The 22,465-nt window shown below is 48.0% G+C and overlaps 8 protein-coding genes across 8 annotated transcripts; 3 read left to right on the top strand and 5 right to left on the bottom strand.

Moving 5' to 3' along the window:
* Positions 1 to 1,883: 1,883 nt before the first annotated feature.
* On the bottom strand, positions 1,884 to 5,668 carry BDV27DRAFT_123135 (putative NF-X1 finger transcription factor). Its single transcript, XM_032065797.1, has one exon. The coding sequence runs from the start codon at positions 5,561 to 5,563 to the stop codon at positions 2,066 to 2,068; it is 3,498 nt and encodes a 1,165-aa protein (XP_031930971.1). The 5' UTR covers positions 5,564 to 5,668; the 3' UTR covers positions 1,884 to 2,065.
* Positions 5,669 to 5,956: 288 nt separating this feature from the next.
* BDV27DRAFT_123132 (uncharacterized protein) lies at positions 5,957 to 8,556 on the bottom strand. Its single transcript, XM_032065796.1, has 3 exons — positions 8,115 to 8,556; positions 7,894 to 8,016; positions 5,957 to 7,662 (listed from the first exon to the last, which is right to left on the bottom strand). Exons 1-3 carry the CDS (start codon positions 8,133 to 8,135, stop codon positions 6,271 to 6,273), a joined length of 1,536 nt encoding a protein of 511 aa, XP_031930970.1. The 5' UTR covers positions 8,136 to 8,556; the 3' UTR covers positions 5,957 to 6,270.
* Positions 8,557 to 9,755: 1,199 nt separating this feature from the next.
* Positions 9,756 to 11,004, bottom strand: BDV27DRAFT_59611 (flavin-linked sulfhydryl oxidase ERV2). Its single transcript, XM_032077043.1, has 4 exons — positions 10,482 to 11,004; positions 10,289 to 10,417; positions 9,948 to 10,235; positions 9,756 to 9,882 (listed from the first exon to the last, which is right to left on the bottom strand). The coding sequence occupies exons 1-4, from the start codon at positions 10,691 to 10,693 to the stop codon at positions 9,867 to 9,869; spliced, it is 645 nt and encodes a 214-aa protein (XP_031930969.1). The 5' UTR covers positions 10,694 to 11,004; the 3' UTR covers positions 9,756 to 9,866.
* An 805-nt stretch (positions 11,005 to 11,809) lies between these two features.
* BDV27DRAFT_168880 (O-methyltransferase-domain-containing protein) lies at positions 11,810 to 13,492 on the bottom strand (the record flags this gene model as incomplete). The annotated part of the gene is made up of 6 exons (XM_032074886.1): positions 13,297 to 13,492; positions 13,067 to 13,199; positions 12,954 to 12,961; positions 12,747 to 12,865; positions 12,228 to 12,679; positions 11,810 to 12,123 (listed from the first exon to the last, which is right to left on the bottom strand). The coding sequence occupies exons 1-6, from the start codon at positions 13,483 to 13,485 to the stop codon at positions 11,810 to 11,812; spliced, it is 1,215 nt and encodes a 404-aa protein (XP_031930968.1). The 5' UTR covers positions 13,486 to 13,492.
* Positions 13,493 to 14,206: 714 nt separating this feature from the next.
* Positions 14,207 to 15,589, top strand: BDV27DRAFT_168879 (uncharacterized protein; the record flags this gene model as incomplete). Its single annotated transcript, XM_032074885.1, has 6 exons — positions 14,207 to 14,411; positions 14,452 to 14,455; positions 14,540 to 14,543; positions 14,632 to 15,038; positions 15,098 to 15,165; positions 15,228 to 15,589. The coding sequence occupies 6 exons, from the start codon at positions 14,207 to 14,209 to the stop codon at positions 15,587 to 15,589; spliced, it is 1,050 nt and encodes a 349-aa protein (XP_031930967.1).
* Positions 15,590 to 17,138: 1,549 nt separating this feature from the next.
* BDV27DRAFT_59578 (ATP11 family protein) lies at positions 17,139 to 18,463 on the top strand. Its single transcript, XM_032077041.1, has 2 exons — positions 17,139 to 17,348; positions 17,423 to 18,463. Exons 1-2 carry the CDS (start codon positions 17,170 to 17,172, stop codon positions 18,264 to 18,266), a joined length of 1,023 nt encoding a protein of 340 aa, XP_031930966.1. The 5' UTR covers positions 17,139 to 17,169; the 3' UTR covers positions 18,267 to 18,463.
* A 547-nt stretch (positions 18,464 to 19,010) lies between these two features.
* BDV27DRAFT_59585 (alpha/beta hydrolase) lies at positions 19,011 to 20,500 on the bottom strand. The gene is made up of 4 exons (XM_032077042.1): positions 20,186 to 20,500; positions 19,588 to 20,100; positions 19,407 to 19,532; positions 19,011 to 19,347 (listed from the first exon to the last, which is right to left on the bottom strand). The coding sequence occupies exons 1-4, from the start codon at positions 20,323 to 20,325 to the stop codon at positions 19,191 to 19,193; spliced, it is 936 nt and encodes a 311-aa protein (XP_031930965.1). The 5' UTR covers positions 20,326 to 20,500; the 3' UTR covers positions 19,011 to 19,190.
* A 189-nt stretch (positions 20,501 to 20,689) lies between these two features.
* On the top strand, positions 20,690 to 22,006 carry pre3 (proteasome core particle subunit beta 1). The gene is made up of 5 exons (XM_032065795.1): positions 20,690 to 20,894; positions 20,959 to 21,004; positions 21,074 to 21,088; positions 21,143 to 21,418; positions 21,477 to 22,006. Exons 1-5 carry the CDS (start codon positions 20,858 to 20,860, stop codon positions 21,799 to 21,801), a joined length of 699 nt encoding a protein of 232 aa, XP_031930964.1. The 5' UTR covers positions 20,690 to 20,857; the 3' UTR covers positions 21,802 to 22,006.
* Positions 22,007 to 22,465: the final 459 nt, after the last annotated feature.

Below are 22,465 nucleotides of genomic sequence, written 5' to 3'. Positions count from 1 at the left end.
CGTCAGGCCTGCAAAATTTTTTCACGGTGTTGACGTCTTCGACTGTGAAAGTTCATTGTTCGCCGCCAGACATCTGTCCCATGGTAGATAAGATTTTCCTTTGTGATCAAATCAATCAGATAATCTAATCTGATGTCCAACAACAACAGGAACTCCGAAAGTCTGATATAATAGGCTTTCATCCCGAACCATATTTTTTTTTTTTGTTTTTTCAATTACAATCAAACAAGATAAGCATTTTTCTAATTTATTTGTATGATAGTTAGTACGTATTCAAAAATCAAGCAAAATTCCTTTTAGTCTTGCCGTTGCCAAGACACTGTCGGTAGAGCAAGCGTGAACCGTCAGATTTTGCGTTCCATCCTCCACGCTACGCTAACACAAAGCAGCCAGAACGAGTAATTAAAAGAAATGGGGAAAAAAAGGAAAAGTAGTCGTTAGCCTCGGGCAACTACAGACAAAGAAAGACAACGAAACGCCGTTTTAGTGTAAGCTACCGTGGAAACCCTTATTAACCACTCTGTCTAGATCGTTTAGGCCGGGTTAGTGCTGCGCACCGTACCAGATTTTGCAACCGGAGGGACCGGCCGCCACAAGACAGCCTCGAGAAATATCGGGTGAGTCCGTAGTTCATATTTCCCTGTAAGCTATCCCAAATGAGGACGACAGGCAACTACAGTTCGCCACGGGAATTTCAATAGTTGCCGCCATGGAATGGTTCGAGTAAATCTAGACGAAGCCCTCAGACTCAACCCCACAATCCCAACATACAATGAGACAGAGAAGAGTAAAAGCAAAGGGAAGGGGGCAGGGAAGGGCGACCTTAGTCAGGGCCATTATCTGTTACATAATGATTATTGAATCAATCTAGTAATGACGAGGAAGAACCTTTTAACTCACCCACGTCGCAGGAAGAAGGAAAAGTTAACCCAAAAAATAATGAAACAGCGGAAGATGAAGATCAATGTTCAAAAGAAACAAATAAGTTTGTTTAGTACTGCTTACCGCTAATCTTTCTCATTATATTAATAAGTGAAACAGGATCGATTAGTACATGTTTCTCCTGTACACTGCAGTAGTGGCTGCGGCAGTCCACATCATCTGTCGATCATGATTCTTTTTATTTAATTAGTGCAATCTATCCGCAACCAATGGCTCATCTGAAAGCTTGACTGACGCATGCTGGGGCATAGAAAAAGGGGGTACGTAACCATATACTCCGTACAGGTACTCGCAAGCTCCAAGGGCTCCAGGAGTTGTATCCGCTCTTTGATGACTGTCCTTCTAGTCCTAACCAGTGAGTTCTTATGTATATGAAATCATTATTGTGTCTCTACACTGCCACGTAAAACCATTGTCAATAGTTACAAAGAAGGTGTAATCAGTACTCTCCGCTCTCGGCCTGTCCAAACACATAGGTAGTTACCACTCATGACATGCAAAGGAGCTATATCCCCGTGTAACGTGTCACAGCGAATTGGCTCAGCCTTATAGGGAGAATGGCATAAATAGCATCTGACCTCGGTCACGGAATGAATATTCGTTTGCAATAGCAAATCATGAGAAGAAATCAAGAATTTTTATAGATCGGCTGGGTCCTTTATACCTTGTGCTCGAAGGCGCAGAACAAGGCCTAATATTACATCAGTATGTCACGGCATAGGCTCCTCCAAGTCTATCTCTATACTTACTAGTATCCGATGACGAAGTGCTACAACTAGCGAGGTAATTCCAGAACTTTGTCGTCCCGCTTGACAGGAAGAATGAATCCCTAAGCCCTATAGACATTAGGACCCCTGGTTCAAGTTCTCATTTCTAACGCAAAGTTTTCCACTGGACATATCGATTTTCTAGGGCATTCTAGTAGTATTATTCGGTCAAGATCTATCAAACTTTTTTTATTAAGCTTCCGAGTCGCTTTGTTAAACACGCCACTGATGCGAATCCTGCACGCTAATCTGATCACCATTATCATATGGGACCACATCCATGATGCCGTAGGGAAAAAAGGAGAGATGAAAACATTCATAAGCAGTCATTAATCATAGTCCCAAACGCCTCGGTATCACACCACTGAAGAAGTAGCAATAGCTTCTCCAGTCTCTGTAGTTTCGATCTCGGAGGTTCCTTTCTGAACATTTCCTTGCCCATCGTCCTGTTCCTGTTCCTGTTCCTGTACCTGTACCTGCTCCTGTACCTGCTCCCGAGCACGCTCTTCCTGCTCTTGTTTTTCTTCCTCCTCCTCCCAACTATCAACAACCTCAGTTGCGGCTTGTGGGGTTCGCAACTGTTTCCCGGCGCCTACTCCTGACCGAAGAACGAGTTTTTCCTTTTTGGGAGCGCCCCATGTGCTCCCATCATCGCCAGCGAGAGCTGCAAACATCGAGCCAGACCGGGCAGACGTGCCTGGATTCGGGGTCGTGCTTCGTGTGCTGGGGTTGCTTCGTCGTGAAGCGGCAACCTGAGCCCATCCACCCTCGTTGGCGGCGTTTGCCTGGGCCTTTACGGCTTCCCGTTGGGCCTTTGCTTCCGCCGCTGCAAGGCGTTGGGCTTCACGTTCTTTCTGTCTCTGGCGTTCGCGCAGTTTAACACATTCACTCACACTCATGCCGCCGACTCCGATCGCTGTTCCATTGCCCATCCCAAGAAGAGGAGGGTTCCACACTGTAGGTTTCAAAACAAACACGTGTCGGTGAGGTTCAGGGTCAAAGCTCTCGCTCGCGAAGCCCCAGTCAGTTGCGAGGGAATGCACGAACGCCCGCAAAGATGACTTTGCCGGTTGAAACCGTACAGAACGTTGTGTTGGATTGGCCGCTAATGAGTGAAGGGTAGATTCGTATGATTGGAGGGTAGACAAAGGAGCGGAGGACGATAGCTGGATATACATGTCCAGGGTTTCAGATGAGTAGGGAAGGTTCGTGGCTGTCATATTCTGAGCAACGGTTGTTGACGGGTTAATGTCAACTCCCAACGCAGACGCCAGCGAACGGTTCCGCTCGAGCCGCGCACATTCATCATCACATGTCAATGGAGTCGCAGCAGGCAGTCTTTGTGGCTGCTGCAATTGTCCCTTTGATGCCACAGCCTTCGCTGCATTGCAGCGACGCTCCTGACGGAGTCGTCCGCAACCACATGTTACCGTGATCATGGAGGAACAAGGAGTTTTCTCCGGGCATGGATAAGGCGCGTGGCAAGGTTCCGTGCATGGATGACCGCACATAGTCTTGGTCTTTCCACATGGCTGTTGGCAAGGCTTCAAAGTATCTTCGCAATCGCCTGGGCGATGGCAGTTCTTCTGGCAGGTATGAGAGCCACACTTGAGCGTTGCGCCACAGATACGGCCGCATCGCGCATCTGCCAGCCAACAGGGCACGTTCTTCAACATTTGTTTTCCACACAAACACATCTTCTCGGTTAAATAGGGGCATTTGGGACACTCCTCTTCATCCGTGTGACAGTTGTGTGGTGTCTGGGGATGACCGCACGATTTCGGGCGTTCGCACGGGGCAGAGCATGGCGGCGGCTGGATCCCACAAGGTAAAGGCGGATACAAAACAGATCGACCACAATTACACGAGACCTCCTCGAAGACAGCCTCTCTACAGGTGTTGCAGGGTCCTTTATGACAGAGTTCGGGGCATGTATGCCGCCCACATTTCAGCATGCGGCCACACACCCGAGTGCAAATATGTTCGGCCTCCACATCTTCATCACTTGGGCGAAGATGAGACTTGAGCTTTCGCCGCAGAGCCTGACGCTCAACCGCCTTCTGTTCACCGGGACAACACCGCTCAGCACACGCATGGCGACCACAATGCAAGCCGGCCTTGCAGATGCGGAAACACTGAGGGTGCACCAGAGTACCTTGGTGGCAAATGGACATAAAAGAGTTGCGTCCGCAACGGCACGTCACGGGGACTGTGCGGAAACAAGGCCCACAAGAACCGATGTGACAGACCTTGTCGCATGAATGTCCACATGGTAGAATTTTTCCACAAGCCTCCAAGCAGTTGGGAATCGGGTCCTCACAAGAGTTTCGGGGAGTATATCCAGGTATTTCGGTCAATGGCGTTTTACCACAAGGGCAATGAAGCACGACGTCTGGTGACCTTGGACAGTGGGCAGAGTGTATATCCTGTGGATGACAACCCTTCTGGCAGAAGTGAACGCCACAATCGAAGGGGCGATTGCATTGGTCTCCGCAATTAAAACAACCAGTCCAATCCTCAACATGACTCTTCTCACCATCCTTATCGTGCAGCATTTGACTGTCCATTTCCTCGTCCTTTGAACTACACATCATCTCCGTCTGTACTTTTCCACAGTAGCAGCGAGCCTCTATCCTCTCCTCGCAGTCACCACAGAGACCCTCGTGGCATGGCCGAGGGCAAGTATGTTCGCCGCACGGCAGAAGATCCCCACAAGTTTCCCCGCAGCTCCATCCATTTTCATAATCGGTATCCTGGCAACGCTTGGTGGACGAATTTCTACCGCAAAAGCAATCTTGAGTAGGGCCCATAGCTGTACATGGTGCGCAGGGCCCAGCATGACAGGTCGCATCGCACGGATGCGGACAGCCTTTACGCTGTCGTGCACAGGTCTGTCCGCATGAATGTGGTGGAAGACCAGGAAGCGCCCGCGGGTCAACTTCTTTTTCACACCAGCAAGTGTAACTTGATGGAAACACTTCTTGGGGAAGGTTACAGCCAGGACAGCGCCAGGCTCGAGGTGTAGTCGGGTCTCCTTCTCCTTGGCGACGGGCAGCGTCCTGCGCAGCAGCACCTTCGTTTTTCGACCATTTCTTGACACAACTTAAATGGAAGACCGTCCAACATAACCCACAGTTCCAGACACGCGATCTCCTCCCCAGCTCTCCGGTACAAATAGGACACTCATAAAGGTTATGGGCAATATCCTCATGAATGCGAGTGGCGATATCGGGCGCAATTGACTTTGTCGTAACTTTGGGCGGCGGAGGCGGGGTATTCTTAGCTTTAGGCTTCTTCTTTGTGGGTGCAGAAGTAGTCGAGGGAGTGGGCTCGTTGGGGGCATGTTCTGGCTGTGTTCCTGGCACAAATGCAGGCGCATCGGCCCTCAATCCTGGATCATTCGCACCCACTGCTGTATCAACCTGTTCGTCCTCCGGAGCCTGTTCTGGTTTCGTTAAACGTCCCTCGAACCGTCTGCCCGTACTGGTTGTCCCTCGGTCTCCGCCTCGTTGTCTCTGTCGACGACTAGTACCCTCCGAGGGTGCACCGCCACCCCGACCTCCCCCTCTTCCCCTCCGTGGTCCTCTGCGAGAGCGTGGTGCATCGGTGGAAGGATCTAACGGTGAATTCTGGGTAGATTGAGCTTGTGACGACTGCTGAGTAGACGGTTGTGGATCCTGAGATCGTTCTGTGGTTTGCGTCTGAGGGCGTCGGTGATTGCGATTGCCACGGCCTCGGCCTCCACGTCTCGATGGCCTTGGGCGAGATGCGCTTCCCTCTGCAACGGGTGCAGGCACGTCGGACATAGTCTCGGTGATCGATAGCCGGTTACAAACTTCGTCCCGCCCGCTCATACACTGCGATAAAGAACTATTTGGAGCGGGTAAATGCGCTAAGACAGATGGTCGAGGACGCTCCCTTTAATAATATGAGTGAAGGTGTGCCTGATGATATCAAAGGAATGAAACAGGGCTGTTCCCCCGGAGGCGACGAGGATTAAATCAAAAAGAAGGCGATCGAAAGATCGACGGGGCAATTGTTCCTTAGAATTTCAGATTTGAGTGGCGGAAGCTCTGCTGCGGCTCTAGCCGTTGGTTGGCTTTCAAGCCTCCAATCATATGCAGTAGAAAATGTACAGTCTTCATGAGTCATGTGGCTAGGCCAGTTCCTGCCAAGCGTACGGTTGTCGATTGTGAGTAATCGTGACTCAGTCTTGCCGCTCTCGTTCGGAAGTCACTTCGAGTGATCATCTCCATGCTGAAATCCATTAAAGTGTTCTTCATCTTGACCGAAATTCGTATAGCACCTCCAGATGAGATACAAAATTTTACTCCTTATAATGTTTATATATATATATATATATATATATATATTTGAATGAGACAAAAAGGTCTTTAGAGCCAAACATCATCACACTCTCATCACTAAGTACATAGATAGAGAAAGGAAGTGCTTTGGCTGCTGGAGGACGGAGCCAAAACCTATTAAAGTGACATCGCTATGCAAATGAAGACAAAACACGAACAATCTTATCAGCCGTCAAACCTAGTCTTCCTCATGATTACATAAAAAGAACAATCTCTCCCCGGTCATTTCTCTTGATGCGCAATGTGCGCCAGAGATCTTTCTCGTCTTCACCTCTCTGCTCGTGGTCTGCACGGCTGCGCCCTTGCTCACGACCCCGGTCGTCATCAAATTCGTCGGTGAAGTCACGATGGAAGCGCTTCAAGACTTTGTTCACAGAGAATCCTCGCTGGCTTTCGGGACCCTTGGTCACCAATGACAAGAAATGAGCAGCCATCTGTCGCTGGAGGTCACTAGGAATGTTCGGCTGCCCATAGACCACGACCTGGCGGCCGTCATCCCCGCGAGGGGACTCGGTGCGGGAACCGTTGGCATATTCGATTTGCTTGAGACGCTGAGATGGCCGACCATCCATCTGAGCGCTACTCTTGCGCTTAGATTTGTGCGAATCAGATGCCACACGGTTCGACTTCTTAGGTCGTACGTCACCATCATCTGATGAGCCACGCTTGCTTTCCGCAGGGCCTCCAAACATGGAAGAGACAAGGCGTTCGGCACGGTTCTTCATCGAGATGCCCAAGCCGGCATCAGAGCCATCCTTGTCGTCACGGCGAGTACGCTTAATGGGAGATGAAGGGTCCTGGTAACGCCGGCGCGGATGATCGGCGTGGTCATTCTCAGCTTCCAGGGAGGGAGACCGAAGCATCCGACTCAAACCACCTGTTAGCCCGGAGTGATTCAGCATGGGCGTGCCTGGGTGGTTCACGACGCTAGATGGTGCTTCCATCATAGGAGTATCGACGTCTTCAATTTCCTGGTCTTCATTGTGGCGCTTCCGCTTCTTCTCACTGGTAACGGCGCCCGCCTCAGTCTTGCGCGATCGATCCTTCTTCTTCTTCGGGGCCGGGGTCATGAACTCCATGGAAGCGTTCGCGGCTTTATTTGGGTACACCGATGGCGGGATAGGACCAGAGCCGTAAGAATACCCATTTTCCTCGTATGGCAGATCATACCGCTTATCCTCATCCTCGCCGCCAGCTTCGTAGTTGGTTAACGCCTTACTGGCTTCAAAGACAGAAGGAGCGTGATCAACCATTTGCATCTGCTCTTTGGGCTGGTCGAGGGAGACTTTAGATGCGTTTGGCGTCTTCTCAGCAACTAGGAAGTCGAATACATTGACCTGTTTAGACTCGTCTCTCTGAGGAGTCCCCGACGTAATTGGGGGAGTAGGGGCAGTGGGTAGCGTGGATACGTTCTCCTTGGACTTGTCGGATTCAGGAGCGTCCTCGACGTAGGGTGCTCGGTGACCATTGGTAGTAGGCTTGGAGTTCTGCTTAGGATCGTTCTTGCCTTTTTGATTCCGTTGGTTCTTCGTCTGTTTCGGCTTATATAGAGCGCCCTCGTACTTCTGAGCCTCGGTCATGCATGACTTAAGACAAGTTAGCATCCACCAATCAATAATAGTAAGTTGTTGAATAGGTAGTATTTATTAAGAAGTCCTTCGCTCTTGATGCCTACCCGATACCACTGCGACAAGCTGTAAAGCAAAGCCGCTAAGTGATCGCACTGCGAACCAATACTTCGCCCAAGACGGCGAGGGCGATCGCGTAGCCTCGGACGAATAGGTAGGGCTCGTAGGAAAAGAAAAACATATCCATACCGTATGTGTTCTATAACTAGTTCCCTGGAAGTGGACCATGCAATCAATGCAAGTAAAGGTTGCGCCGCGACATTGGTTGCGATGAGGATCGAGCTTCTTCTTGGTGAGAATATCACCGCAAGCCTAAATTTCAGAGGCAAAGGTCAGCCATCACCATTCATTTAAGGTTCGCTCATAACATTTAGACGTCAGAGAACGAATGAGAGTTTTGTCCAACTCACCTCGCATGAGAACGACACCATTTTGAGCCCCGCTATATAACCCACTTATGAGATGGCAGTACAGTTACTGGTGGGTACTATAACCCAAGCAACAAAGTGAAAGTGTATAAAAAAATACTTGGCAAGCACACCGTCTAGCGCTGTGAGGTCAGGTACAAGGATCAGTTACGCGATCAGCTATTTGCAACTGATAAAGAGATTGTCGCGCGGAATCGCAAGATGAGCCTAAAGCAAAAATGACCGGGTACCCCTTCGTTGTCAAGATAACAACACGAAGAATGCAAACTATTTCCAATAGGAACAGACGAAATAGAGAGGAATACAGAGATCGCACAGCGCTATGATCAAAGACACGACGCCTGAAAAGTTCGACACTCTGCTGCCTTTCCTTCTGTTGATCTTTGTCTGTGTTTCTCTTTATCTTTTTGGCGCGCTCATTTAAAAAAAAAAAAAAAAAAAAAGCGGAAAGCTTCCAAACACTGAGTGGCGCTAATCCTAGTTTAGTAATGTAAATGGGTCAACCCTTGATGCCTCAGAAACCAGGCATATATATCCCCACAGTAGCACAACAACGACATCAATACCGAGTGGTGATAGAGAGGAACAACAGAGATGAAAACTTAAGATTATTCCAAAATGCAGCAGTGTATATACACCACACAGTTCTAGGGGGCTATTTGTACTTGCGCTTATGCATAGTGCTTCGGATTGGCCTGAACACGATCCTAAGATTAGAGACATATATTGCGGTCAGGGAGAGCCAGGATTTCCACGCACCATAATACGATGATCTGTTGATCGCGGCTTCAAAAAAGAGAGTGTGTGGCGCCTGTACATCCAGCAATCAGCGTGGACTTGTCAGGAGACTCGCTCTGATTCCAATATGGAGGCTGACGAGCCATTCAGCGCCCAGTATTGCCTTTCAGCTTGCCAGTTAGCGTAGCGCTTATGGAGGGGCTATGCAGTTTGACAGAGAGTAAGGCCTTGGGCACGGCTTCTGGAGACACTGTCGATAATAATAATAGCAAGAACAATACTATTTCTTATGGTCGGGGTCCATCCATTCTGAATTAGAGGACGGCTGCCCTTGTCGAATTAGCTTTATCTACTGCCTCTAGGTTCCGCGCCTTGTATCCCATGAGATCAAGAATACAGACTATGCCTATAAATTCTACGGGAAGCTAATGTTTCGCTTTTCTTGGGGATAGTTTCATGACCTCGTATTCGGCAAGACCCCGCACTTTGACCATTCCAGGCGCTCAACTGTGCTTGTGCTGTAGGACGGTCGAGGTTACTGAGAAGACTGATCCATGTCCTCAGAAATGGAAAATAGTGTGGTAACATGAACAAAAAAGAAGCTTTCGGCAGAATAGTGGCTCATCCGGTTGAAGGCTACACTAGAGCTGCACTTGCGCGCATGACTGCATCGGAGTCCTACCTGTGACTGGCGCGGCTGACCAACAATTGGAGGGTGCGTCTGATCGCTGGGTGTTACGCAGCGAATGTAGAAGGTTCTTCTACAATCAAGCATCCTCTGTGTCGACAAGCACCACCTGAGCTCTCCTCAACAGGGTGCTAGAGTGCATCTTTGGGATTCAGTCCGCGACCCGGACGGTATATATATACTGTGCATTATCTGACTCACTATACTCCCAACGAACCTGCGTGGGCAAGGCATTATCGAAGTCATTTACAACAAAGTGTCTGCGGAATAATTTCGGGACCAAAAGCTGGACAGATATACGATAGAATTCAACCCCGCGTAGTTCTGTATATGTTGTGAGCCTCTAACGTAATAGCGAGATGTGGGGCGAAGCAAGGGGGGAAACCCACGGTTCCTTGGATATCTCAAAGCGCTGACTAGTAGCAATGTCATCACTTTCTTTGGAGTCAACATGGCTTCTATTCATGAGCCCATCGTTCTCGTCTTCGACTTCTTCGTCCTTGGCGCAGCCGCAGTCGTAAAAGTCGCCGATCTTATTGCAGTCAAAAATAGGCTTTTTGAGCATAGTATTGACCTCATTGTGAATAAAGCAGCCCCATCCTGAAGCGGCGTTGCGTGAGGATACTTGTGGAGGATACTTCTTCAAGTGACCTTGGAAATGTGAGGCGCATTCGCCACTGATTTACGGTCAGTGTCATCCGGTATGCACTCTCACGCGGAAGGTATATACCATGGATATAATCGTGCAAATAAATAAATGAAGGAGCGCAAAGTTTCTTGTTGTTCCTCCGTCGGATCCTCTGGATACCGTGCCAGCATGGTATGGAAATACTTCCACGTAGCGCGCCCTAATTCCGCCCTAGTATTCCCCATACAATCAGTAAAGATTCAAAACCCCTTGGACCAATGTGTGCGTGACGTACTTAGCCGTCTCATTGCCCAGCTTCGGCATCACCACCTCGCCTTTGACCATATCATCCTTTGTCAATGTAGAATGAGACGCTTTCTCTAGGTGACCGGGGGCTCGGATCGCGGGGCTTGGTGGGCCTTGAGGCCGGACGAAGAAGACAAAGAGGAGGAAGATCGAGACCGCAGCACCAAGCAGTATTCGCCTAGTAATATGACGGTTCGCCATGTTGGAGATGAGGGGCTTGATGTGAGGTAGCAACCGTCAATCGGGGGATACGTCAATGGATTGGAAATTCAACAACGGTTGAGATAAGATTTCTCGATTCAGGATTGGTCTTGGTTTAATTGATCGGAGGTAAATTAGTATAAATGAAAGTAAGATGAAAGGAGCGACTGTGACAAAACAGAGTCAGCGAGAGAATTGTGGTTTTTAGTACTCCGATGTCCCTACATGAGGTTATCCTTTGTTCCGAAGATCAGTCCACGTGTAGATAACACACGACGTTTCACTTGTGCTGCTTAGTCATGGAAGCACTCAATGCAGAAATCAATATCTATTCCAGTTATTATACAAGATGTATCCCCAGTTACTAGTAAAAACTGTGCCATTATGTGGATATCAAGAACCATGCCGATAGAGGTTGCATTGAGCACCTGGATAATGTATGCCAAGCAACCAGTAGGAATGTGGAGATCTACTTGATGGCGTAATTATCTTTAACACCACACTAATACCGATACACAGCCATTATTACCATAGATGCAACGCTTCCACTGGTGACAACGGTTGGTATATGATTCGAAACACAATAGAACTATGAGTCGAAGAAGGAACTAGGAAAACATTCAAAGGCCCTTCTCAGTTGAAAACAGAACTGACTAACATGAAATATGCATGGACAGACGCAAGCACACGAATTAAGAAAGATATGGCAGAATGAAGACTAATTTCCCTCCACAGTTATCCCATTCCTCACACTTTAAATAGAAATAGGCTTAGAAGTGATTGTATTATAGTAAAAAGGCGCTTAAAAGTTTTGCTGGGGTGGCCGCTCGGTCGGGATGGCCACCTGAACGTCGATTACATTATAATATTTTTATATTCATGATATAACTATATTATTACTTTGCCATTTGATGAAAATATAATCTATCAATTCCTCTAATATTTAATCCGTACGGACTTTATTTCTTTTCTTTTCTTTTCTTTTTTTTATTTTTTATTTTTATTTTTTCTTTTTCTTTTGAAAATATACTAAGTCCATATAGTGTCTTCTATAAAAGCCTAATAATCTCTTTCCCTGTTGGGCCACTATACAATTAAGAAGAATGCATTAACAGATCACGCCTTGGTAGCAACAATGATGCCCTCCCCATTGCCCGGTGGTTGGTAGAAGGAGACATCCTTCAAGCCAACGGACGTAAGAAGAGCACGCCACTGCTTCTCGGTGCGTTCGAAAGCACCTACCTGGAGCATCATCATGATGCTGATACAAGCGGTGGCGAAGTCGCAATCCCGATCAGGGATGACCTGGTCATTGATGATTAATTTAGAATAACCTGGCTCCATGGCATCAACGATATGGCTGAGGATATTTTGAGCTTGCTCGTCTCGCCAGTCATGCAGGATCCAATGCATATAGTATGCTCGAGCGCCTGATGGATTGGTCAGTACACATAGAGCCACAGCAGATGAAGATAAAGGAAGTAAAAAGCAGATTCTCCTGCCAAGCCAACAAGAGAAAAATCTATTTTCGTACCTTTCACTGGTTGAACGGTAAAGAAATCATGTGCCATCAACTCAGTACCCTTTGGGGTGTTGTTAATGGTAGAAATCACTTGCGGTAAGTCTTGCAAAATACGACGGCCCGGGGCATCAGGAAATTTGTCATTGAATGCGTGGAGATAGTGTCCTTCACCGCCACCCACATCCACAAGCAAGACATCATCTGGCTGGTTGCGAAAGCCACCGAGGAGGTTTCCTTGAATATCAAACCAGTCCACCCAATTTGGGGCTGCTTGCTGCTTGAGTGTCATCCATTGCTGAAAGTCCTTAGCTAGGGATGGGTTCTCTCCCAACCACGCGAAGTAACTGAGGGGAGTGCTCTTTGCTAGCTGGAAGGGAGTATCTTCTGCGGATGTTGGGAACTGATTGTTATTCCTGCGGAAGTACTCTGGGGCATAGGTAGTGCAATAGTTTCCAATATCGAAACTAAATTCGTCAGAATGGGTGACCTCTGCTTTGACACACTTGGTGTGCCGGGGCGAAAGTTGCATACCATGCTCTAGTTGTCGCTTCAAGGGTTCCATCCGACATCACCATGGTGAGAGGGGAGGGCTTGTAGGCTTGGACCCCTACCTCTGACACATATCCCGCGGCGGCCAGCAACTTCAGGATCTGATCTGCGTACACATATGCCATTAGTAATGTAATTCCCCTGCAAAAATAGTGCACCGAGCTGTATCCGAAGTCCCAAATCAAATACGGGGCAAGCTGAGGATCGACATCGTGAGAGTAGGACCCGTCAAGCCTTAAGGCCGTACGACTGCAACTGCATATTGCAACAGGCATGTTGGAATGAAAAGTAGATAAACCTACCGACAACGATAATACTTGCACCTGACTGGTGCGCGATTTGCTCAGTAGTTGCCCCCTCCCCTTGGTGGTCGCGGATTATCTGGAATACGCCAAGCTGCACACCCATGCGAAGGGCCATAAGCAAAACGGGGTTCTATCATACGTCATGGGCGGGTTAGCGGGTTGACCATTAGGGCAGACATGATGCTGGTTCGGCGAGATGCTTCTCTATGGATGTTTTCGTCACATACTAGGACCACATCTTGCATCACAGTCTCTGGTGGAGAACCGAGAGCGTCCAGGAGGCCTCGTGCTGCTTTGAGAGTCCTAAATCGGGTAGCATCATCAAGAGATTCTCTATTCGATTGCACCGCCTGTGTGAGAGACACAATCTGTTCTTCGAGAGAAGGACTATTTGACTTGTTCTGGTCTGAAACCATTATGAAATATCAACTTCCTGTAAAGAATTTAGGGTATTCAAGTGGGCAGGAGGGGAGCGAAGACTTTAAAATTCCACGACCAACTACGAGGGTTAGGAATATCAAAGATATTTGACATGGCTGAGGGAGACATTGACTTTTGAGACTTAAAAGTCCGGATGCCACGGTGACCCACCGACAAGAAAACTGTGGAGATACGGAGTATGTACGCGGAGGACATACGTTTCTAGGCAAGAGCCATTTTATTTCTTTGCTGGGAACAATATTAATCAGGGCCGCTGTCTCGCATGACGCCGACCAAGACCCAGATAAGCGAGTATGCAACCGTGGCGGAAAATCCCCCGGGCTGAAAATGTTTCAGCCCGAGTCAGTCGGAAGCTGGGTCTTTTAAGGAGGGATGCACGTTGATTGCTGTTCCAATCTCCCACGCGACGACCATGTGGAGCTCCGGAGTCCATTAGATTAAACGTGCGATGCCAAACTTGAGATCGCGGGCTCCACTTCTGCGCCATCGCGATCCATGGCCAGAGCGCCAGTTCGACTCTTGGCCCGAACAATTTATGCAGTGAAATTGCAGATTAGGTAACCTGGTGAGCTCCTGCTTTAAAAGTTATGAGAATCCCGCCATGAGCAGGGCCCAATTGCCTGCGTTGCTGCATACCTGGGCCATGCTCCATTGTCGGAACAGGGCTAGGGATACCAATTGGTCTTTACGGTAACAATGAGTGAGTCTTCGGGCAATGCAGACGTCGCCTACTGTGGTGACTCGCTGATGGTTGTATCCATTGCCATCGCGGTCGTCCAAATCATGGTGGTCATTGCCCGGTTCTATGCCCGCTATTTACAGAGAGTCGCCTACGCAGTCGATGACTACCTAATTATACTCTCTTTGGTTGCTCTCCCTATCTATATGATATCCCGTCTACGTTACTAACTAGACTTCCTTCGTATAGATTGCCAGCCTAGGACAGTCAGCGTTATACATAGTCTGTACGTTCTGGTATCTTCATTCCGAATCTTATGAACACGCCCTGACTTGTGAGAAGTGCTAAAGATTGGTGGGCTGGGCTATCATCTCGAATACGTTATGCAGACTCCCGAGAAACTCGTTAATCTTCAAAAGGTGGCATTATCTGAGAGCGCTAGTCAATACGACCGTTAACCCGATTCCAGGGACTCGTTGCAAACCAAATTCTCGATTTCCCTTTCACCGTGACCCCCGCGAAGATTTCGATCCTTCTTTTTTATATCCGCATCTTCAGCACACCGAAGTTCCGCATGATAGCCTATACGGTTGGTTTTATTGTCCTTGGCCACGGGATCGGGGTCTTTTTCGCGGCGATATTCCAATGTTCCCCTGTGCAGTATGCATGGGATAAGACAATTGAAGGTGGATCGTGCTTTGACCAACAGGCATTCTATCGCTATGTCTCGCCTCCGAACATCCTGACAGATGTCTTGATCTTGGTCATGCCCATGCCATTTGTTTGGAAGCTTCATACACGAATGACACAGAAACTCGCACTGACGGGTGTCTTCCTACTTGGAGGATTGTAAGTACTTGTTGGGTATCTATGCCACCGCCGCCGTCGACTCACGAACTTTCCTCCAGGGGGACTGTCGCAAGCATTTTGCGCATGACTATCTTCTTCCATGAGAATGCTCTTACTGACCCGACCTGTAAGTTTTTAAAATGCGCCCTCAGTTGCTATGGATTGGTCGTCACTAATATTGTTGGACAGGGGCATCTGTTGACCTAGGTATCTGGACCGTACTGGAAGCAGGCATCATTATCATTTCGGCTTGTCTCCCTTCTATCTGGCCGTTAATCGTTCGGATTCTACCACGACGATTGGTGAGCAAACACTCCTCCTCCAAGGCCCGAGGTCACCGGTACACCGCTAGCAATGTCAAGGCGAAAGTAGGTGATGGCTTCTCCCGGCTTGGGGAGAACGTCACTGGGGAGACGGACAAGTGGCCCCTCGACGCGAGTCCCCTGCACGAGAGCCAACCTGCATCTATACACGGCCAAGGGCTAGCGAAGGGTGACAGCATATCACTACGGAGTCTGAATGAGACCCGACAGGAGCCGCGATATTCATGAGTAATGATTCCACCTAGAGAATTTATTCAAATTATGTTTCTATCAAAAGTCACTATCCATTGTTCTCCTATCCCTCCATATGACTTCATGGCCATATGTAATTTCGTTGTTCTTCTCTAACTCCTGATGGACTGAAGCTCTAGAGCAAGAAATTATTGTAAATAAGGATGAGAAAACCAGGGAGCTTACGGAGTAGTCGGCGTTTAATTTAATTTAGTGCAACTAATTCTACGTAACAGCAAACAAATCCCTGTCCTCATTGAATAACTCTGTAAAGTTATAATATATGTGAAAAAGTTAAATCAGTTCATTCATTTTAACCAATTTTAAATAAATTAAATACATTATGATTTATCCTCCAATACATTCATAGGCAAGTGATCGATAGGATGTTCAGAAATTCTAGCTCTTCTTGGCAACCCACAAATCAGCGATGGAAAAGCTATGTACTCCGATAGGTTGGGCAAGACATAACAATTTCCAAGGCTCTGAAGACCCGCTCTGGGCCAGGTATTTAGGACCGTACGATCGTTAGTGGAGTATGTACGTTCATAAGCGAGCATGAACCTCGGCAGCTAATCGTCCGATTGAGTTCGATTTCTGGATTTTTCAGCCCAGAACTCTTCTCCCCGGCCGTCCGGTGAATTCCGGCTCATGGAAGGTTAATGCCTTGAATTGGCCTGTGCATATAGATTCAATGCATAGCTCTGATCATTCTCTATTTCACTTCTCATAACGACAGATCTGGGCAAGTTTACTGACTTGGGTGGCGGTTGTGTAAAGAGGGAATGTCTAATCAATCCCAAGGAGTATAGGGTTAGATGATGCCTGAAAATTCTGTAAAGACTCAAAAGATATAACAATCTTCAATGTATATCATGATATTGTGCAGGAGTAGTAGTTCGAGGGAATCTATGTGCCGGCGAAGAGCTCGGACAGAACAGCTTTTTTGAACAATGCTCAAGAGCAACTTAGGGTCTACACGGTATATACCATCTATGTGTGATTGAAATATACTACAACTTCTACTCCGTAGTTTTAGTGTACTAGTATATAGAAGACTATGCGCTAGGCTAACATCATACGCCTCCGGGGGATGTACGGGACTCTACCCTCCTGAGTAAAGTGTTCCCACCACGGTATTAATACTGTGGAGAATAGCTTTGTGGTATTCGGTGTAGAGGCTATATTATGGTTCTGGGAATACCGTGCTTGGTAGGTGTGACTTGAATAGGCGCAATCTGTTGGAGAGGGGCTTATGATAGTAATTGCAAGTATGTACACCGCAATCGACAGAGGTGTGCACCAAAAGTCGTCGCGCCAATGAGTCGACTTTTTATACTTTTAATAGTACCCGGTTTTATAATTTCAATCAGGGCTTAAAAATAACCAAGAAATGGTTAAGTTATAAGCATTTAGAAACTGGCCCATTTTTGACGCATTGCGCGCGAAAAGTTAAACAAAAATGCCAAGAATTGAAGATACTTTTGCATACTCCGTACGCTAAATCCGTTATTGTGCTCCGCAACTTTTCCTTTCTCTCCGTTCGCGGATCGCAAAACATACTTCCAGACTGGAAAATGGCATTTCTGAGGCCTTCTACTTTTCAATCCTTGATCCGGAATACTAGGACACCTTTCCTGCGGGTCCAACAGAGACGATGGGCGCAGGTGCACGATGTCCGCTTCCTCGCCACGCATCACGATCCAAAGCTGGTGTTGGAGAGATACCGGAACAAGCTAGATGAGAAAGCTCAACAGTCAGTATTCCACAGGATAACTCAATTCTAACTACGATCTGCCTTTGCTTTCTGTGCCTAACATGCCGTAATAGAGAAGGACACGGCTCCGTCGACTCACTGAAGGACGCATACAAAGAGAAGATCGATGACTTCCGTCGCAAAGCGTCCACCATTGTCACCCCGGAACCCTCGAAACCTACTCCCTCTCCAACAACATCCGCATCTCATACTCCTCCCCCCCCACCTTCTCCCCAAGCCAACGCCGCATCTGAAGCTTCTGGCAAATCCTCCACGGGAATCAAGCCTCTCAGCTCCTTCATCGACGTCGAGAAAGTCCTCGACCTCCCACCAAAGGAGATCGAAGCTATCTGGCGTCTCCGCCATGCCAGCAACCCCCACTCCGTCTGTGCCGTCATCCCGGTAGAAACATACCAGCGCATTGCCTCGGCCGCTCGCCAAAACCCCCAATTCGTCCTCCCCCTGCCCCGCACGCAAGCCGAGACCGAGCAATCCGAGCAGCAGGGAGATGATGCCGCCAACGCCGGCGCAGAAATCCACTTCCTTCAGTGGGCATTTCATCCGGCCGCTCCAACAGTCACTTCCGGACCTTTGGCTAGCTCTCACACCTCCACCGTTATCTTCACCCAACTCGCCGCGTACCAGTTGCATGGCTCCTACGCCCAGCCCCATACGACTATTACACACCACCTCGACCTAGCCGATGAGAAGGGTCTAGTCCTCATGCATGGCCAGATCATGCCAGACTCGGGTATTTCCTCCACTGACGCGACCTGGTTGGTTAGCTGTGTTCAGCGCTTCTATGATTTCGGTGGCCAGGCCAGTGGACGAAAGGGCGAGCTGCTTCGCTCGTTCACCAAGGGAGATACCAACGTCTTCAAGATCGAGGCGTTGCTGGAGGAGGCGGAGAAGTTGTAGATTATGTTACTCGTTTGATTCTAGCGTTGTATTACTTTTAACCTTTTCAAAATTGGTTCTGTTTTTGGGATAGACCTAGAATACAGCAATACTATGTACGATAGATGGCACCGCTCATGATACTCATTATAGTCATCCCCATTTTGTGAGCCTTTGGCCAAGGGGTGGGGCTTCCTCTGGTTTTTGGTCTTTTAGTTTTGCAAAGTGTGCCGGACACATGATTTAGCAATAGGGGCTCTATACCGGAGTGAACTGTGCCGTACCGGTTGCTTGAGTAACCACCTAACGGGAAGGTTGACGGGAAAGTGAAGGAAAAGGAAAGGTACGGAGGGTCACGTTAGGCTCACAGTGAAATGGTCAGTTTATTAATCAGAGTAACAGGGTCTAGAAACAATGTATATCGAAAAAGTAGTAAGCTGGGCGTTCTTGAGACCATCGACGGGACCTTATGGCTGTGAGATAGAAAGTCAACCTTGCAACTTAAACCGCCCTATAAAAATAAAGCTGATAGGATATAACGCCCGTATAGAATCCAGTGACAAAAAAAACATCGTAAGCGCATAATTTCGCCGAACATAACCTGTATGAATACAAAACGTCAATGCCTAGGGCATCACGTACCAAACCACGAATAGAAGCAGAGCTGGAATATGAACAAGGCCTGGCATAGGCGAGCCAGGAAAGGATTTGGCGGAATAAGAATTAATCGTTAATCTATTGCGGCAACAAGGGCAGCACTGACTGCAGCCACCTTTGAATCGTTGAAAAGGCCCCGGGGCCCTTCTTTTGTAATAGGCTCAAGAAGTATTAGGAGATGATATAGGGGAAATGTGATTGTGTTGAGTAGAAGAGGCCAACAGCAAAAGCCCGCATACTGAAGTCAGCCTAAGACGGTAGGTCATTCATGCAAGGGGCAATCATCTATCAGTCATGATCGATGACTTCTTCCTTGATAAAGGAATGAATATGCTCGAAGTAGCCTGGTTCAGCAACGCTGTCATTGTGGGCACCGTTTGGCAGAGTGCGCCATACTTTGCGTTCTGATTGGCAAACAGCAAAGAGCTGAGTCATATTTGACGGACTATACACGGTCTTGTGTCAGTTCTGTTTCCTTAAGGCTGTACCCATGAGGAAACTTACGGGACAATTTCGTCCTTCAATCCGCTAAGGAAGAGGATGGGGACTTTGGTGATTTTAGGCAGAATCTCTTCACTAGTCCAATACTGGTGACAAAAGCGAGCAAGGTATCGGGCGGGAGGGAAAACCCTACATGCACGTTAGCACAAGGTGAGTGAGGTGGTGTAGATGGTAGCGAGCATACGTCGGAATCAGCTTGCGAATACTCAAAAAAGTATTTTCAAGAATCAGGCCTCCAATATCACCCTTATCTTGGTTCTCAGCCACAAGATTGATCGCGACCGCTCCTCCTAGACTCTGTCCATAAACTACAACCTTGTTGTTGCTGGTCTCCGCTCGTTGTCGGATATAGTCGAGTCCAGTTTGCGCATCGATTTTTAGCCCTGCTTCGTCGGGGACGCCGGTCGAGAGCCCGTAGCCGCGATACTCCAGCATAAGCACATTGCAACCTAGTATATCGAGTAGGACCCTCGCAATCGGAATCCGGTGACCAATATTTCCGGCATTTCCATGGAACATCAAGACAGTAAGATCACCGGCAAGACCTTTCCTAGATGGACGAAGGAAGAGCGCATGTAATGACTCTCCATCCGGTGTAGGAATCTGGAGCTCTTCGTAATTGCTGACCCCAAACTGTCGGGGCTTCGGTACGTTGGTGCGCGCATCGGTAGGAACATTGCGAGGATAGATCAACTCACTGCACACGTGGTTAACTTCTAACTCATGCACCTTATGGATACACTATACTACCAAACGAGCACACGAAATTGGAGAGCACTAACTTTTGTTTAAAATACAAAAGACCGCTGGCAACAACTGCCAAACCAGATGATGCCAAAACAGGCAGCCTTAGGTACTGAGCGGCACTGTTGGCCATGCTGGTGATACTCCAAGACGGTGGGGGCGGCGGAGACTCGGACATTATAGTGGACAGGTTAGTACGGGTAGATGTGGACGTGCAGTCTTGAGTATTCGATAGAACTGAGACACGAGGTAGTTCGAAAGTCTAAAAGAGGTAAGGAGATAGCAAGGAAGATAACCCGGGGCCCAAGCTTTCAGGGAGGAGCTTTGAAAACGGGGTTCAATAGCTCAAGAGCTGGTAAATGATGGCGTTTCTTCGAACCGGAACCAATGGCTGGGGGAAGTTGTTCAGGAGGCTTGCGGGGAGAGTGTGTCTGACCAATGGGATTGCTGTTTCTACTCACCGCCCGGCGTAACCAGCTTCAGCTGCCAACGTAACGCGTTCGCCTGCCTTGAGCTCCGTCAGAGCTCTTCGGAATATTCATTCTATTAACACCTCATCCCCTCCTCCTTCCATCAGCCCTTACGACTTCGATACTCCATTAGCTCGCCGTTCCATTTTCATCAACGTACACCAGTCGTTGGTTGTGCCTTATCGCGAGCTACGCTCCACGTTTTCACGAAGTCCCACTATACTTTCTCTATCAGCCAATATGGTCGGTCACGGCGCCTCAGGCATGCTGGGTGAAGGTCAGATAGGTCCCCATCGACATAAGAGTGATGCAGCAGTGCAGTGACTGATAATTTATGATAGATGGTATTCATGTTGATATGAACCACCTGAAGAGCGGCGAGGTCAAGTATGTCGTCACCCCGACCTATGATGGTGTCCCCTCGACATGTTAACTAATTTCTTTTCTTCAAAATAGCCTAGGTACCTCGATGTAAGTACAAACGGCTAGCCACATGCTTTCAGATGGTGTGTTGACCAGGAATAGTATGGCAATCAACTTCAAAGATGGTGTTATATTAGGTGCCGACAGCCGGACAACAACGGGAGCTTACATTGCCAATCGAGTCACCGACAAATTGACGCAGGTTCATGATACCATCTGGTGCTGTCGATCCGGATCTGCTGCAGATACGCAAGCCGTGGCGGATATTGTCTCCTACCACCTCAACATGTATTCGATTACCAACAATGAGGCCCCCAGCACCCAGGTTGCCGCGTCGCTGTTTCAGGAGCTGTGCTATGAGAACAAGGATATGCTGTCGTAGGCGCTCTCCTCTATGCTCGGAGCAAAGAATCACCGCTAACCTGACTGGCTGTAGTGCTGGTATCATCATCGCCGGATACGATCCCCGACATGGCGGCCAGGTATACTCGATACCGCTTGGCGGATCCCTACACAAGCAGCCTTATTCCATTGGTGGATCTGGTTCGACCTACATTTACGGCTACTGTGATGCGAACTGGAAAGAAAATATGACAGAAGAAGAAGGCATTAACTTTGTTCGGGGAGCATTGCGAGAGGCTATCAAATGGGACGGAAGCTCGGGAGGTGTGATTCGACTGGTAGTATTGACGGCTAAAGGAGCTCAGAGACATCTCTACCTACCTGACACGGATTACACCGGGCCGGGTACCACCAACTGATGGATATAATCGTATTGAATGATGATCTGTTCGACTTTTCTTTGTATTGGACTGTGATTAGCTGTGAACCCCCCCCGTCTGAGTAGCATGATAGAGGAACCATTGTGATCTTGTGTGAGGGCATTAGAAGGAACTCCACAAATATCAAATCGAGAGAACAAGTAATCTCTTGCCAATGAACAGTAGCACTTATGGGTTTTTGACCTTGGTTTCTCTTGCAGTAATATATGCTGAAATCTTCTCTGCATTTAGGTTTTCGATTAATAAATAATAAAAAAAAAACCTTTTAATAAATTAATTAATTATTTTATTTTTTCTGAATAGTTGTAGTAATCTTTCCATCATCCAAAAAGTAACAAGGAAGCATTTTCCCAAAACATGGCTCGGTGGAAACATCAATGTCGGGCGGTCAAACCGGAGAAGAGGGTCAATCCATAAATGATATCAATAACTAATTGGGTTGGAGCAATAGGAGGAATAGAATTCAAGCAGTCGAGCACTATGACACAAAACCACCGCCAATCGTTCTTCGCTCATCCACACACCTGCGCGTCCGGAGACTCGTCATTGGTCTATGCGTCGACACTATCCAGTCGACGATCAGGATCCGGGCCGTTATAAGTATGTATAAGTACATAGTAGTAAGTAATAGTTACCTCCTGGC

Source organism: Aspergillus caelatus, assembly GCF_009193585.1.
Source record: "Aspergillus caelatus strain CBS 763.97 unplaced genomic scaffold BDV27scaffold_29, whole genome shotgun sequence".
Lineage (NCBI taxonomy): Eukaryota > Fungi > Ascomycota > Eurotiomycetes > Eurotiales > Aspergillaceae > Aspergillus > Aspergillus caelatus.
Note: the sequence above shows the minus strand (reverse complement) of the source record. Positions and strands in the feature narration are given on the sequence as shown.